The 14757-nt window shown below is 49.0% G+C and overlaps 1 protein-coding gene across 1 annotated transcript in view; it reads right to left on the minus strand.

Moving 5' to 3' along the window:
• Positions 1–2743: 2743 nt before the first annotated feature.
• Positions 2744–14757, minus strand: part of NRG2 (neuregulin 2) — a 317257-nt gene continuing 305243 nt past the window's right edge. The window contains exons 11-12 of the mRNA XM_073356050.1: positions 14531–14755; positions 2744–5072 (exon numbers count right to left, since the gene is read on the minus strand). Coding sequence (XP_073212151.1) covers positions 4415–5072; positions 14531–14755 — 883 coding nt within the window. The 3' untranslated portion in view covers positions 2744–4414. The remainder of the gene's footprint in view (positions 5073–14530; positions 14756–14757) is intronic.

Below are 14757 nucleotides of genomic sequence, written 5' to 3' on the forward strand. Positions count from 1 at the left end.
GGAGTTAAGAGTGGGGAAGGAACCTTGACAGATTGGAAGAGACCTCAGGATGTCATCTAGTCCAACCTCCTGCTCAAAGCAGGACCAACCCCAACTAAATCATCCCAGCCAGGGCTTTGTCAAGCTGGGCCTTAAAAACCTCTAAGGATGAAGATTCCACCACCTCCCTAGATAACCCATTCCCATGCTTCACCACCCTCCTAGTGAAATAGTTTTTCCTAATATCCATGGAGACCTTCCCCACTGCAACTTGAAACCATTGCTCTTTGTTTGGTCATCTGCCACCACTGAGAACAGTCGAGCTCCATCCTCTTTGGAACCCCCTTCAGGTAGTTGAAGGCTGCTATCAAATCCCCCCTCAGTCATCTCTTCTGCAGACTAAATAAGCCCAATTCCCTCAGCCTCCCCTCGTAAGTCATGTGCCCCAGCCCCCTAATCATTTTCATTAATCATGAAAGTTGATGGCTGTGTCTCTGATTGTCGGTCACTTTTCTGAGGCAAAACTGCCACTGGGAGGGACAGATACCAGGGACCCCCCAGTCACTGTGTCTGAGGGTGCTTTGAGCCTAGCATCCAGCATCAGTAGCAGTACCAAGACATGCTTTGCCCTGCTACAGCTGCTTCCACAGGAGAGTTTCAGAGCACACTGCAGCCATGGCTGCTGAAGCTGCCCAATGCCCTGTGAGGTGGGGAACGCAGCCACAGCCCTCTTCGACCCCTGTACGAAATCACAGTGCAGGAAGGTCAACTGATTTTTCTCCCTAAAGGTCACATGGCAAATCTGTGGCAGAGCCCAGCCTAGACCCAGAAACCCTCAATCCCCAGCCCTATGTAGCTAATGCTCTACACACTCTTAAGAAACTGGTAGGAGGCAGTGGCTGTCCAGATCCTACTCAGGAGACATCTACACAGCCAGTGTTTTCAGCTCAGGAGGACGTACTCACTCTATCTTCACTCGCTAGCAAGGTGATGAGCAGCTATGCCCCGAGTGTGTACTGAGTGTCTCAGATGGGCTTGTACTTAGTTGTCTGCTGCTCCCGCCCCGCTCCCATCCCCCACCCCCAACCGCTGCCCCTGAGGCTACACTGCTAGGTTTAGCATGCTCACTCAAGCAAAGCTAGGGCATGTACATCGAGGTCAAATGTAGACGTGCTCCCTGGTTACACCCCATGCAGTCCCTTGAGTTCAAGGAATAGGTACTTGGAGAGATTTACCCCGGGGGGGAGGGGGGCAGAATTTGGTTCAAAGGCTTTCAGAGGCTGATGTTGAAACAGACTGCTGGGGAGGAGGCAATCCTGACCCCGTTTGCACTCCTTCTTTGGGAGTCACTCAGGTCCGGAACCTCAAACCGTCAGGCCCCTATCTTTGAGGTGCTACGCCTCAGTCATGGACAACAGGGGACGCTTTTGGCTTCATTCTCTGGGGCTGGACTGTGCCTTTGACATCCAGCCTTGCCTGCGGGACGGAGGCAGAGCTCCAGGAAGGCCAGTGCTGCAGTGAGACACAATCGTTACCTGTGCTGTCCAGTGTGTGGGAGGGGTGTACGCTGCACCAGCCATGGGCAAGGTGGTAGTTCCCTCAACACAGGCTAGTGCATGGCTCTGCTGACACCCATCCCTGAACCCCGAGTGCTGCACGGCACCTCTGCCAGGCATTTGCATGGGGTACACAAGCTCTTTATATGCCCCCCCCCCCCGCATGCACCAAGGCCAGCCACAGGGTGTTCAGGCCTCATGCTCTCTCTGGTGTGTACCCATTTCGTTGTCCCCACAGCACTGTGACAATGGGGTTGAGACAAAGCCAGTGTAGCCAGATGCCTTTGTACTGATTCCAGAGCCGTATTTCAGCCCTGTGGCAATCATTTTCATTGACACCTCATGACTGAAGCTAATCAACTGTAAACACAATTCAGGAGGAGAAAAATCCACCAGTATTATTATGGTCTGTTACAAAGTGCTGCAAGGTGTTAAGACCATTGTGTAGCTTCCTATAAACAATTGCCATAGGCTGCTTGTCAGCCTGCAAACAAGTTTGGGGTTGACTTTTCACACTGACACCGTCCCACTGGCCCCTTCAGCAGTGGCAGAAGGTCAGCTGTCTTTAAAAAAATAAATAACCATTTGAAATGAAAGGTCAAGATTTTCAAAAGTGGCTTCTGATTTTGCATTCCTCCTTTTTTAACATGTCCATCCTAAGATACCCTGGGCCTGATTTCCAATAGTGCACCTGAAGCTCTGTGTCTCAGCCACTCTGAGACTCCTGCCCCAACAGGTGTCAGTTTGGCCACACAAAAATGGAAGCCTCCCCCCATATTACTGCCCACATTTGAAAAACTGGAGGCATGTTTCTAAGCCTTACAGTTGCAAAGGAAACCTTCCAAATGTGTCCTGATGCAGCGCTGTCTCACTTGGTCTGCAAACACAGAATGCAACAGTAGCTCTGAGAAAAGTGTGGACTGACCTCCCCCGCCATTCACCTCAATGAGGTGTTGACTCTGAAGCATAATGGTGGAAGTTGAAATGTCTCTTTCAGCTAGTTCGATACTGAGAATTTTAGCGCCAACATCCAGCTACTCTGAGATGTAAGTGGAGTTTAGGCCTGTGGATGGAGCTTCAGGCTGTGGGTGGAGTTTGAGATTGTGTAACACCACTCCTTCCACCCCCAATCTGATCACTGATTTAAGATTAATGCTGGAAACATTAATTATTTCTTATTTTATTTATAATATAAAAAATATTCAAGTGTTAAACAGTCAAGAGTTCAGACAATCCAGAGCAAATGTTTACAATCATCTTATGACTAATTAGCAGAGTTTCCATTTGACCCCATTGTGGGTGAGGAATAGAGGGTTTAGTTACTTTATTGCTAAAAGTTAAATGAAATACACTGTCAATTGTTATATTATCTTCTCAGTCACAGCTTCACCATGCATCCAATCTACAGTATCTGAAATGCAAAGGACATGCAGAAGTGAAAATATAAAAAGAAATAAGTCAGGCTACAATGTAAACAGGGTTGCTGCAGTGAACTGAAAGGAGGGGCACTTTCACATGTGAATGGTCTGCTGCTTGGACACACAGCACTGTCTCTTTGAGCCACGGGTCCAGGGTCCAGGGCTGCCCGAAATGTGACGTCCATCTTTGACAATACGTTCTTATGTAACACTGGCACATTATGATAATAACTTTCTTTACAATATACGGCACATAGATACAGAAGAATCCACTGAATGGCTTTCCTGATACATTGCCCGCCTGTTTCATTGGCCAGGGGCAGGGTCCTGGGATGCATTGCAGTGACTTTAAATGGGGATTAATTGCATACGGAGCACGCACAACACTATCTGTAGGTAATTCACATCAATTAGCAGGGCTATACTGGTGGTCGTGCTGTCACTAACTTCTCCATGTCCTTTGCTCTACTCTTCCGCACTATTATGGCCAATATGTAACTCTGTCTGAGCTTGACATTGTGTCTTGCAATACTGTAAAGCCATCTTTTAAAATAATTGACCAGTCAAGAGTGCTTATCTGTAACTGCTGCAATGGGCTGTTTCCCTTCCAATCAGGGTCTGCACCAATGAAGTGGATTCAACCATCTATAAAGACATAATATTTTACCACATTCATGTAAACGTTTTATTCATTTGACTACAACTTCACAAAACTGTGCCAAAATGAGTCAGTTTTACTTGGACCCCACAAGTAACACAGTCAACAAATATATTGTAAGAGTTGTTGCTACTGTATGCTTTTTTTCCCTCTTCCTACCTGTGTTGCAAAAAAACCCATTATTTCTGCATTCTGGTACGTAATTTTCCCCCCCTGAAATATGCAAAACTACAACTAGTTGAGTGGGCAAGACGGATTCCCCTTAGGAGGTATTTATGAGAACATACATATACATGTCATTTGTGTGTGTTCTAACAATGTTTTAAAGAACAAGATCACAAACATCCAGAGATGAGGCAAAGTGGAGGGTGTTGTTTTTTTCAAATGGGAAAGTGCCCTTAACATGGTAAGTTGTCTTGAACTAAAACCTATGATCTTAAGAATGCGACTGAAACGTAATCCTCAGCATGGACTCTGGCATTAGCATACAGCAAAAAAAGGCACGACGATATTTTTTTTTCTATTTTTAAGTTGTCAAAAATTGGCCCGTCTTTTTTTATTAGTATTTATTTATTTTGTTTTGTTTGTGTGTTTTTTTCTCGGAAGCTGTAAGTCAAGATGTCACATATAAATAGAGATTCCCTATAAAAAAGTCTTTGCTGTTAGCTATTATAAGACAACTTTGCTAAAATGAAAATAAAACATTTGATTTGTTATATTTTTTCCTCTTTTATATAAAATAAAAATATCTTTCCTCCTTTTCGATACAGGTGTGTTTGTGGGTGCGTGAGTTTGTGTGGCTTCTAAAGAGGAGCCGAGTCCTGTTTGGGTCTCATGTGTGTCGATCTGCTTTGCCCGCTCTCCACCTGTGCGCTTTGTCTCTCGAAGGAATAGTAAGTCCTGCTGTCTCCCGGCCGATACAGCGGCGGTGAATCTGTGTTAATTGCCTCAGTGTTTTGAATGCTTAAGAATGGGGTGCTCTCCGCCATGAGCTCCTCATCAGACTCACTATATGAAGCACTGCTTCCTGAGAAGGAGTCTCTGACTGTCCGGGCTCTGTGTGAGACCTGCCCGTTGAGTTTTGATCTTTTCCACCGCCTGTTGTTGCTAGCTGTTTTCTTTGGTTGTTCTAGTGCTGGGATGTACTCTTGTGTCGTTTCATACTCATCATCCTCCGTGATGCGGAAGGGGCTCGAAGGCAGACTCCCCATGCTCTCATTCAAGTAGTTCTTCCTTTGGTAGTAACTGTCGTATCTCTGCATATCCTGAAAGGGCACCTGATAGCGTCGCAGTAAAGGCTGCTGTTCTTCCACTCGAAAGCTAATGGGCGCCGCAGGTGGAAGGGACACCGCATGGGCAGCATTGGGAGAGGTGATCTCGAAGGTAGGTACCTGTGCAGCAAGTGAGTAATGGAAGTCCACAGGAGACAGACGTGCTGGTGTTGTCAGAGCAGACACATATCTGAAAAGAGAAACAACTGATTGACAAGAGCTTTCCAGATATTATTCTTCCCATTTGAATACCTGACCCTGGGGTCCAAACTACCAGGGCCAAATAGCTAACACACCCACACCCTTGCATAGTAACTAACACACCCACACCCCTCACATGGTAACTGACATACCAGCGCCCTCACTTGGTAACTGATGCATCGGCGCCCCTCACTTGGTAACTGACGCACCGGAGCCCCTCACTTGGTAACTGACAGACCCGGGCCCTCATGCTGTAAATTTCACCTAGAAGAACCAAGTCCCAAGGGGTTTTACAGACCCTATTTCCAAAAGTGATTGCCCTATTACATACAAGCCCTCCATTTGGATACCTGAAGTCGCCCGCTAGCCCAATGGGCATGTGAGTGCATATTTGTTCAGAATGGGGGTTTACACCTTCCTCTGTACTACCTAATGCTGGCCACTGTTGCTCACAGGACATTGGACTCATTGTACTGTTGGTCCCACCTGGTATGGTGAGCCCTATGGTCTTATGCCAGCATCTTGTGCAGCAGCTTAAGGTACCCACATGTGAAAACTGGATGCTCTGAGCATCTATACTGGGGTGAAGCTAACACAGGGGTTATGACATCCACCAATGAAATCTAGCCACCACCGAGGTAAGATGCACCATCCATCTCTCAATGCCAGCCACACTGCAAAACAGTTTAGGAAGCGAAGGAAAACATCCAGTTGAAGCAACATTGAGAATGTAGATAGGTAAATGTAATTACCAAAGCTGAAATTTGCCCATGACACTGGAGCTCAAAACCCTTCTCTTGCAAAAAGTGCCATGGGAACTTTATGACCAGAAACAATTAGAATGTTACTTTTAAGGCTCCTCCAAAAGATGTCACCCCCAGTAAAACTGCACTTTCTAGCCCCATGCCGAAGCGCTGGACCACCCAAGAGCCAAAGCGAAGAGTGCCTCTGTTACTAACGCAATGTCCAGCAGCACCTGAGTGTTTCAACGGAGGTGTGAGGGAAAGGGCTTTGAGCCAAATGCAAAGGCAGCCATGGGCTCCATGGCACTTCAGTAATTAGGGAAGGATGCTGTAGCTGCCAGGAAGTCTTTGCATAAATGTAACTTCTCTAGGTGCTCTCAGTCTGGAATTGGCTCTTTGGTTAGTAGGGTAGAGCCTAAGGTCCCAATGCTGCAAGATGCTGAGGGCTTCTCAACTCATTAATTTCAATGGGCGGTACTTAGCACCTTGGAGAATCAAGCCCAAAGTTTAACATCCTGGGTGCATTGCAAGGTCCTCAGAACACTGGCTTGAGGAGCTGGCTGGGAGAGGATGAGGTGGTGGGAGGGGACTATTCTTTCATCTCACTCCAAGCAGCGGCTGATTTGAGGGGTTATATTAGATTTTGTGCTTGGCCTTTGAGCTATATGGAAAGGGCCATTCTATATATAGAACAGAAAAGTGGTAAGTAAATGGCCCTAGTATGACTTGACATTTGGGTGACACAGAGTTGGTGCATAAATGGCCCAGGATGAATGTACATTTGGGCAACACAGAGTTGGTACATAAATGGCCCAGGATGACTGTACATTCGGGTGACACAGAGCTGAGTTTTGGTCCCCCCACTACAGAAGGGATGTGAACAAACTGGAGAGAGTCCAGCATAGGGCAACAAAAATGATTAGGGGGCTGGGGCACATGACTTACGAGGAGAGGCTGAGGGAACTGGGGTTATTTAGTTTGCAGAAGAGAAGAGTGAGGGGATTTGATAGCAGCCTTCAACTATCTGAAGGGGGGTTCCAAAGAGGTTGGAGCTTGGCTGTTCTCAGTGGTGGCAGATGACAGAACAAGAAGCAATGGTCTCAAGTTGCAGTGCAGGAGGTCTCGGTTGGATATTAGGAAACACTATTTCACTAGGAGAGTGGTACTGGAATGGGTTACCTAGGGAGGTGGTAGAATCTCCATCCTTAGAGGTTTTTAAGGCCTGGCTTGACAAAAGTCAGCAAAAGTTGGCGGGGATGATTTAGTTGGTGTTGGTCCTGCTTTGAGCAGGGGAACGGACTAGATGACTCCTGAGATCTCTTTGAACCCTGATATTCTATGATTCTATGGTACGTAAATGGCCCAGGATGTCTGTATATTTGGGTGACTCAGAACAGGGAAGTGTGTGTTTGCTTGTTTATAGCACAACTCAAAGACAGTAAGTTCTCCTGAGGTGCATGGGTTTGTAGCTTTTTGACTCTCACCCAGCTCATTTACATGATATGCACAAAAGAGGTGCATGCTGGATCTGACTCCTGCAGCCCTTTCACCAGTGTGACACCATGGAGCTCACTGGAGGTATAGTGGAGCAGGGGGGTGGGAACATAAGCCGATCATCACATAGAGGAGGGACATCAGCTCACAGAGTAACAAATTGGTACAGAGGAGATGGGACCCCACCAGGAGCCTCTCTCTCCTCCCTGGGTTTTTCCTGTACTCCTGCTCTTAAATGAGAAAGCCCTAGACGGCTGGGTTGGAAAAGATCCCTAGAGACATACGATGCCAATGTCTAGCATTTCACCCCATGTATTTGCCTCATTCAGCAGTCACATGCATTGCCTGATCACCCTCCTGGATGAGTGCACAAGGAGGAGAGGAAAAGGCAGCGTGCCTCCCTCCCAACACCTGTGCCCTTGCCCAGGGACCATCACAATCCTTATCCCTGGACTATGCCAGTCTAGTGCTGCCAGAAGACTCAGCCTCTCTGGCACACCCAGTGTCAGCAACTACAGAGGGCCCTCTCCAGCCACGCTGATGTCACCCTATTTCAAAGGGTGCAGAGCCGCCCACTCCCTGTGCTCCAGGAGCCAATGCCTTAGAGAGCTCCCACCAGGACAGGTCGCCTCTGCTATGCTCCCTATACAGCCACAACCCCCTTATCATCACACGATCCACTTTGGGGCCTTCTCCATTGAAACTGATGGGCTTTGGGTCAGGCCCTCAGTTCCAGACCTGTCCTCTGGCTCTCCCACTTCCTCTGCGCCAGGGCAGTCTCTTTCCTGCTTTACCGATACATATGTTTTGAGCAACGTTACTGGTATCTGCCCTTCCACCAGCACCATCCCAGGCTCTCGTCCTCTGTGAAACCCTCGAGTGCCTTTCTCTGCCCTCCCTCTAGCTCTGCAGTGGCTTTTCTCTAACACAGGGTCCCAAAGTGCCCACAATATCCTCAGCACACTCACCATGGCTGTATAAAGCACCCTTATTACCTCCTTTGGCTTAGGAGAGAGCCCTCTATTTATAGACAAGCACTCAGGATTTCATTTGCTCTGTTAGCAAGAGCATTCAAGCATGAACTCATCTTCAATAACCTCCACTCTAACCTGCGGGGCTCTCTGACCCCACAGCTGCTTTCTAAGCAGCAGCCTCCTGTTTCTATCTGGGCTGATTAAGGGATCTCCTTTGGTGCCTCACTTTGCATTTAGCTATCCTAAATCTCATCTAATTTAGAGCTGCCTGGCTCTTCCAGCCTGCCACATCGCTAGTGCTGCTTGGAGAGCTCCTCTGCTGCTTATTAGCCCTCCAAGCTTGGGGTTGGCTGCACAGATGATGGCCAGTCTCTGTTGGGATGGGGCTGGGGAGGGTGAAAGGTGATGCCCTCCTCACCTAGAAACTGGGGACCACCTCGCTCCCTGCAAGTGCCCACGTGGGTGGTACTTGCCCGCAAGTTGGCAGGATGGAGGGGCATGGTCCTGTCCCCCTCCATGCCCACCACCACACCGGTTAGCTGAACACAAAGGGGATTGCACACTGCACTCCCCTATAGGTTGGTGAAGCTGCTGCTCTGGTGTGTGCTCCCAAAAAGTCCCCTGGGAGAAACAGGGGCTGAGTCACGCTGAGCCCCTGCTGCAGGGCTGCCCCTGTGCACTGCACCTCTGCTTCCTACAGACAGAATCTAGCCCTGACTTAGGGGGATGCCCCTGATCATTCCACAGGGATTACAGGGAATGTTTAGTAACACAGACCTGAAGCCTGGCTCCTGTTGATACTTCCCCTGTTCTGAGGGTGCCCTATTTGCTTGCACTGCCTACGGCCTGCCAGCCAGTTTTTGCCCTCACGCTAGTATTCCTCTCTACATTCTGGGAGGTAGGAGGCTGTAATAACAGCTTTAGAGAAATCAAGGAAAATGACAGCTGCTGGGCTGCCTTGGGCCACAGCATTGGTAGTTCTACTAGGGGGCTCTGATCACCTGGACAATCTGTGCCATGGTAGCTGGCGCTAGCAGACCTGGGAAAATAACCAATTTTTCAAGTCAGTGGCCAGCCCGAAAAATGGGGTGTGTGTGTGCGGCGGCGGCGGGGGGGAGGATCAGCAAACTGAAAAAGTGAAAAATAAAAATTCCAGCTCTGGGTCAAATGAAAGGTTTTGTTTGGTTTCTGAGGGATTTTTTAGCTTTTTTAAGTTCTTTCTTGAATCAAATTGAAGTAAAATTCACAAAGAAAGTTGAAACATTTCGATTTTTTCAGAATTTTTTTTGTTTGATTGAAACAATTCCGTGAATTTGAAAACATTTTTGGTCAACCTGAATCTGCATTTTTCAGTGAAAAAGGAATGTTGTCTGAAAATTTTCCCCCAGCTGTAGTTGTTAGGTTCTGTTTTCCCGGCGGTTTCATTTCGATACTGAATCTCCTCGACTTCGCTAGGATCGGCAACGGAACACCCAGCTGTGCGGTCACCGGGTTTGCTTCACATTTGCCCTTTGTCCAATTCTAATAGGTTGTGCAGTTTCCTCTGTGGGATGAGAACCTGTGAGGACATCAGGGAAGGCTCTCTCCAAGCATTCCATTTCCTTCCCCAGCTCCTTAACGATACTTAGCAGAAGAGATCAAGATCCTCTGCTTTCAGGGTCTGAGGGAAAGCGGAAGTCAGAAGCCAGGCAGGTAGGGAGGTGTGGTAAAACACAGAAAGCCAGTGGAAGGAGGGTGGTGGAGCTAAGGTGGTAGGTAGAGAGATAAGTCCATCCCAAGGAGTTTATTTCCAGTCGGGGAGACAGTTGGTGCACGTCGGCAGATGGAAAGGAGTCACAGTGGGAGTGGCTAGAGATAAACAGCAGCGGAGGAGGACAAGAAATGGGAAGCAATGGGTTGGAGGGTTTGGAGGCAGAGTCACAGTCAGGCTTGGGAAGACCAGAGTGGTGGGAAGAAGGAAAGGGTGGAATTAGAGGTTGAAGGGTCAGAGGCAGGGAAGAGTTCTTATGGGCGGTTGGGAAATATTGGCAAGCTGCTGGGCAGAGAGCGGGCAGAGGAGGGTGAGGTGTCAGGAGGGAGCAGGAGGAGGAAAAGAGATGCTATGCTTTGGAAGCACTAGAAAGAACTGACATGGAGGAGCTCAGTGCAGGCCTGGGACATTGCCCAAGGGCACTCAGCAGCCTGGATGCAGTCACAGAAGCAGCAGATGCAGAGGGATGGGATTAAAGGGCAGGCAGAGCAGCAAGAAAGGGAGACACGGGAATCAAGAGAGGAACTGTGAGAAATGAAAGGTTGATGGAATCAACTGAGAGGAGAGAAGTCGGGTGTGTGTGTGTGGAAGGGATGAGGAGGCTGAGAGCAGCAACGAGGTCAGCCTAGAGATCGTGAAAGGAGCGATGGGGCCATAGGGAGGGAGACGTGCTGAAATACAGCAGGTGGGGATCATGGAGAGAGCTCCGAGATGGAGATCAGAGCTTCAGGAAAGAAGCAAGAGGCAATGGAATCGGGTCAGTTACCTCTGTAAAGGTGCAGACTCTTGGGATGAGTGGAGGGGATGGAGGAGAAAGAAAGAAAGAGATCCACACACTGAATCCAGACAAAGCCTTAGAACAATGACTCAGATTCCCTCAGTCCTATAACCATCCCAACACTCTTCTGGATTGGGTTTTCCTCCTCCCTTACCAGAGCTCCTCTACTTCCCTTCCCTTTATTCTTTTCCTAGATACATTTGTAGAAACCATATTTCCACTGACTCCTTCCCTCTCTCACACCATCCACCCACACCCTCTCCTCCTTCCCACTCCAGGAATGTGGTAAATTCTTCCTCACATGGGATCTCTAGATCAAGTTCTATCTTCTCTGCTTCAGCCACTGGTTTCTGGGCTTGAAGCAGGAATGAAATCTCTGACCTGTGCTATACAGAAGCTCAGACTAGATCAGGGATGGCCAACCGGAGCCTGAGAAGGAGACAGAATTTACCAATGTACATTGCCCAAGAGCCACAGTAATATGTCAGCAGCCCCCACATCATCTCCCAACCCCCCCACTCCCAGCGCCTCCCACCCACCGGCAGCCCCACTGATCAGCACCTCCCCCTCCCTCCCCACACCTCCCAATCAGCTGTTTCGTGATGTTCAGGAGGCTCAGGAGGGGGGAAGAGCGAGGGCATGGCAGGCTCAGGGGAGGGCACGGGAAGGGGTGGAGTGCCTAGGGCAGAGCAGGGGGTTGAGCAGGGAGCACCCTCCGGCACATTGGAAAGTTGGCACCTGTAGCTCCAGCCCCGGAGTCGGTGCCTAAACAAAGAGCCACATATTCACTTCTGAAGAGCCGCATGTGGCTCCGGTTGGCCACCCCTGGACTAGATCATCATCATGGTCCCTGCTTTTCTTAGAATCTGTAAATTTATGCATTTCTCTCTCTCTCTTTCGTCTCCCATATTTGATTTCTAGAAGATCCAACCTCACTTCCTGCCCCTGCAAAATTCAATTTTCAAGTCCTTTATAAGCTCTTCTTTTAGTCACTGGCTTGCTTTCTTGTTCTAGACTTCCCTTTGAAATCATACACTTGCATTTATACTTTTTACTCTTGGGTCCCCCCAATGTAGGATGGAATATGTAGGATGTATATTTTAGGTGTTGGGGCATGTGAAAAAATGCCTGCTTGTCTGGCCAGGAAAGAGAACAGCCAGGTCAAAAGCTGAGCCAGCAATCAGATCAGATAAACAATGGGGTCAGCAATCCAATCAGGTAACAACCGAGCTGGCAAACTAATCTTAGTGCTAGGCAGAAAGGTGTTTATACAATATAGAATGAATAATTTTGTAACAGTGTATTTAAGGCGAGCACCGAATATGGGGATCACTTGCGTTTAACCCTGTGCTGTGCCCTGGTTTGATGAACCAATCACTCACTGAAGCAGAAAATAAATGACATACTTCTTCAGCACAGGAGTCTGTCTGTGAACCTGTGCCCCCTGCGTGGTGGGAAGAACCGTTCAACACCCAGCATTGTCCTTCTTATTTCCACCTTTCCCTTGGTACTTCCCTCTGTGGGCCTCTTCCTACTAACTGCCTCGGTTTCCTACCGTTAGATGTGTCACAGTAAAATGCCCTATGATTCCAGCTTCCCATGTTCCCCTTCCTTAGGAGCTGAAGCCCCAAGAGATCCTTTCGCCACTGGCTCTCCTCTGTACTCAGCTCTGGGACTCTGGGACTCTCTGACTCTTAATTGGTTAATACCAAATGCAAGTGACCGTGCCTTTCGCTGTATGCTTCACCTTGCCAAACAAGAGGCACAGTGAATGAGATCTGTGCTGAGAGGCCCCAGCTAGCCACCCTCCCTGGTCTTAAAAGCCAGTGTAGTCTTAGCCCCGTGAGTGTTCCTCCATATTAACCATGCTGCTTTCTGTGGCCACCTGTTGTTACCCAGCACTAATACAGCGCCTCCCTTTGGTGGTCTTTATGAACAGGTTTCACTGCACAACATCAGTGGAGTTTATGTTAAATCTCCATTGATGCCCCCTGGTTTGGCTGCATCAGACATCTTGGTATTTCAAATCATCAGGATGCTAAGCACCAGATCCAGTACCTTTTCTGTCTCCACTATCTCTTGGCTAAGGGCCTGGTCTTTACTTTTACTCTGATTTGATCTGGGCCAGAGACTCGTCGGGCACTATTATTTCCTTTCTCACTCATCGGGACTCAGAGTGTCCATGCTGTCGTTTTCTTCTCTTGCCATCTAGATTTCACTATAAGGTGACTCCCTTGTCCCCTAGCACAGGCATATGCCTGGCTCTCTCCTCCGATGTAGAGCATGGCCTTCAGCATCAATAGGCCAGCTTTCCTGGCTGTCTCCCATTGATTCCACAACACCAGTGGGGCCATCATCCCTGCACGCAGCTTGTCCAGTTCATCTTGTTTGCCTCCAGGCTTGTGGCACTTGCATACGGCACTGCTGTACTCTGCTCCCCTTACCTTACCCCCGCATTGTCTGTGCCTTATCTGCTGCGCTGGACACGGCGTATTTGGTACAGCCTGATCCTGCCCCAAGCCCTGTGAGTCCCCCATGAGCCTTCACCATGTTGTCCATATTCAGGGTGCAATTGGGGCTCTCTGGAGGTGCAGCACACACCGGTGCGGCCCAGGAGAGGAGGCTCTGCCTTATTCCAGGCTGATCTAAGGGTGAGTGTGCAATGGAGGCAGGACCTCCCTGGATGCCCATGGCAGCAGCACTGGCTAGAATCCCCCCAGCTGTACTCCCTCCTGCCTCTGACATGTTCCTCCCAGCCCCAGTGTGCTCCCTGCATGAGGGCTCCATGGCAACCTGATGCAGTGCCTATCCTGGGGGCATTCTCCCATGGCCAGCCCCGTTACACTGCTGCAGCAGCATTTGGGGGACGGGCTGGGGAAAATCGCTTCCTCCTCCCGAAAAGGAAATGAAATTTATCACTTTTCCCAGAAGAGAGCCGATGTAACAAGCCCAGCTAGTAGTGAGCCAGCCAGGGTGAAGGCTTTCAAATCCAGGCAGCCCCCTCTCACCATTAAAAACAACCCAATCCTCCATGAATCCAACCCCTCCTCTCTACTTCATCTTCACTTAGATTAGTTCCCTGCCTGGATCATCAGCTATTTTCCCATCCCTAGGCCACGTACAGTAGGGGCTGATGCATACATGTAGCGCTGCTCTTTACTGGCTGGAATGTGCTGCAGGTTCTTTGTACTAAGCTATGTGCTAAGCAGCTCCTGTAGCTCACAAGATAGGAGCATCTCTTTGGGAGAGGAATTCTAATCCCCGAGCCACAGGTGGTCAGCAAGCTTGGAGTCTTCAGCCATGGACAGAGAGAAGATCTACGCCCCTCCCTGTCCCCAGAAGTCACCCTGACGCTGTCAAACTTTCGCTCTTATTTACACTTACAATGTATAAGAGAGAAAAGCTCTGATGCTTCAGTGCATACCATACAGCAACATGAACTGCTTGGTGGTAGGGAAAAATTTCCACCATGGGCAGTCAATTCCGAGAGGTTTTTTGCATCTGTGTCTGAAGCTTTTGCTACGGGCCATTCTCAAAGACAGGATACCGGTCCAAGCAGAGCACTGCTCTGGTGCAGTATCTTATGTCCAACATGGATCTGGTCTGGATGCCCCTCTCTAGTGTCCTTCACTTCGACCAGTGAACCCTAGTAACCCATAACAGAGTCATCTACCCCAGAGCTGATGGCACAAAGCAGTGAGGGCTGACCTTTCGCTGTGTGGTGAGTCTCGCAGTGAATCCACCGAATCCCTGTATTGCATCGTGGGTCTTCTCGAGTCCTCCACGCAATACGCAGCTCCTCGCCGGGTGCGGGCCTCGACGCAGGCAGGGCTGTTGCATTTACTGGTTCCCACTGAAGACAGCATCATACCAGACTGCGAATCAGAAGTCAGGCTCTCCGTCCGGTCCAAGCTCCATGTGTGGCTTTCCTGCCT

Source organism: Lepidochelys kempii, chromosome 8 (assembly GCF_965140285.1).
Source record: "Lepidochelys kempii isolate rLepKem1 chromosome 8, rLepKem1.hap1, whole genome shotgun sequence".
Classification (NCBI taxonomy): domain Eukaryota; kingdom Metazoa; phylum Chordata; order Testudines; family Cheloniidae; genus Lepidochelys; species Lepidochelys kempii.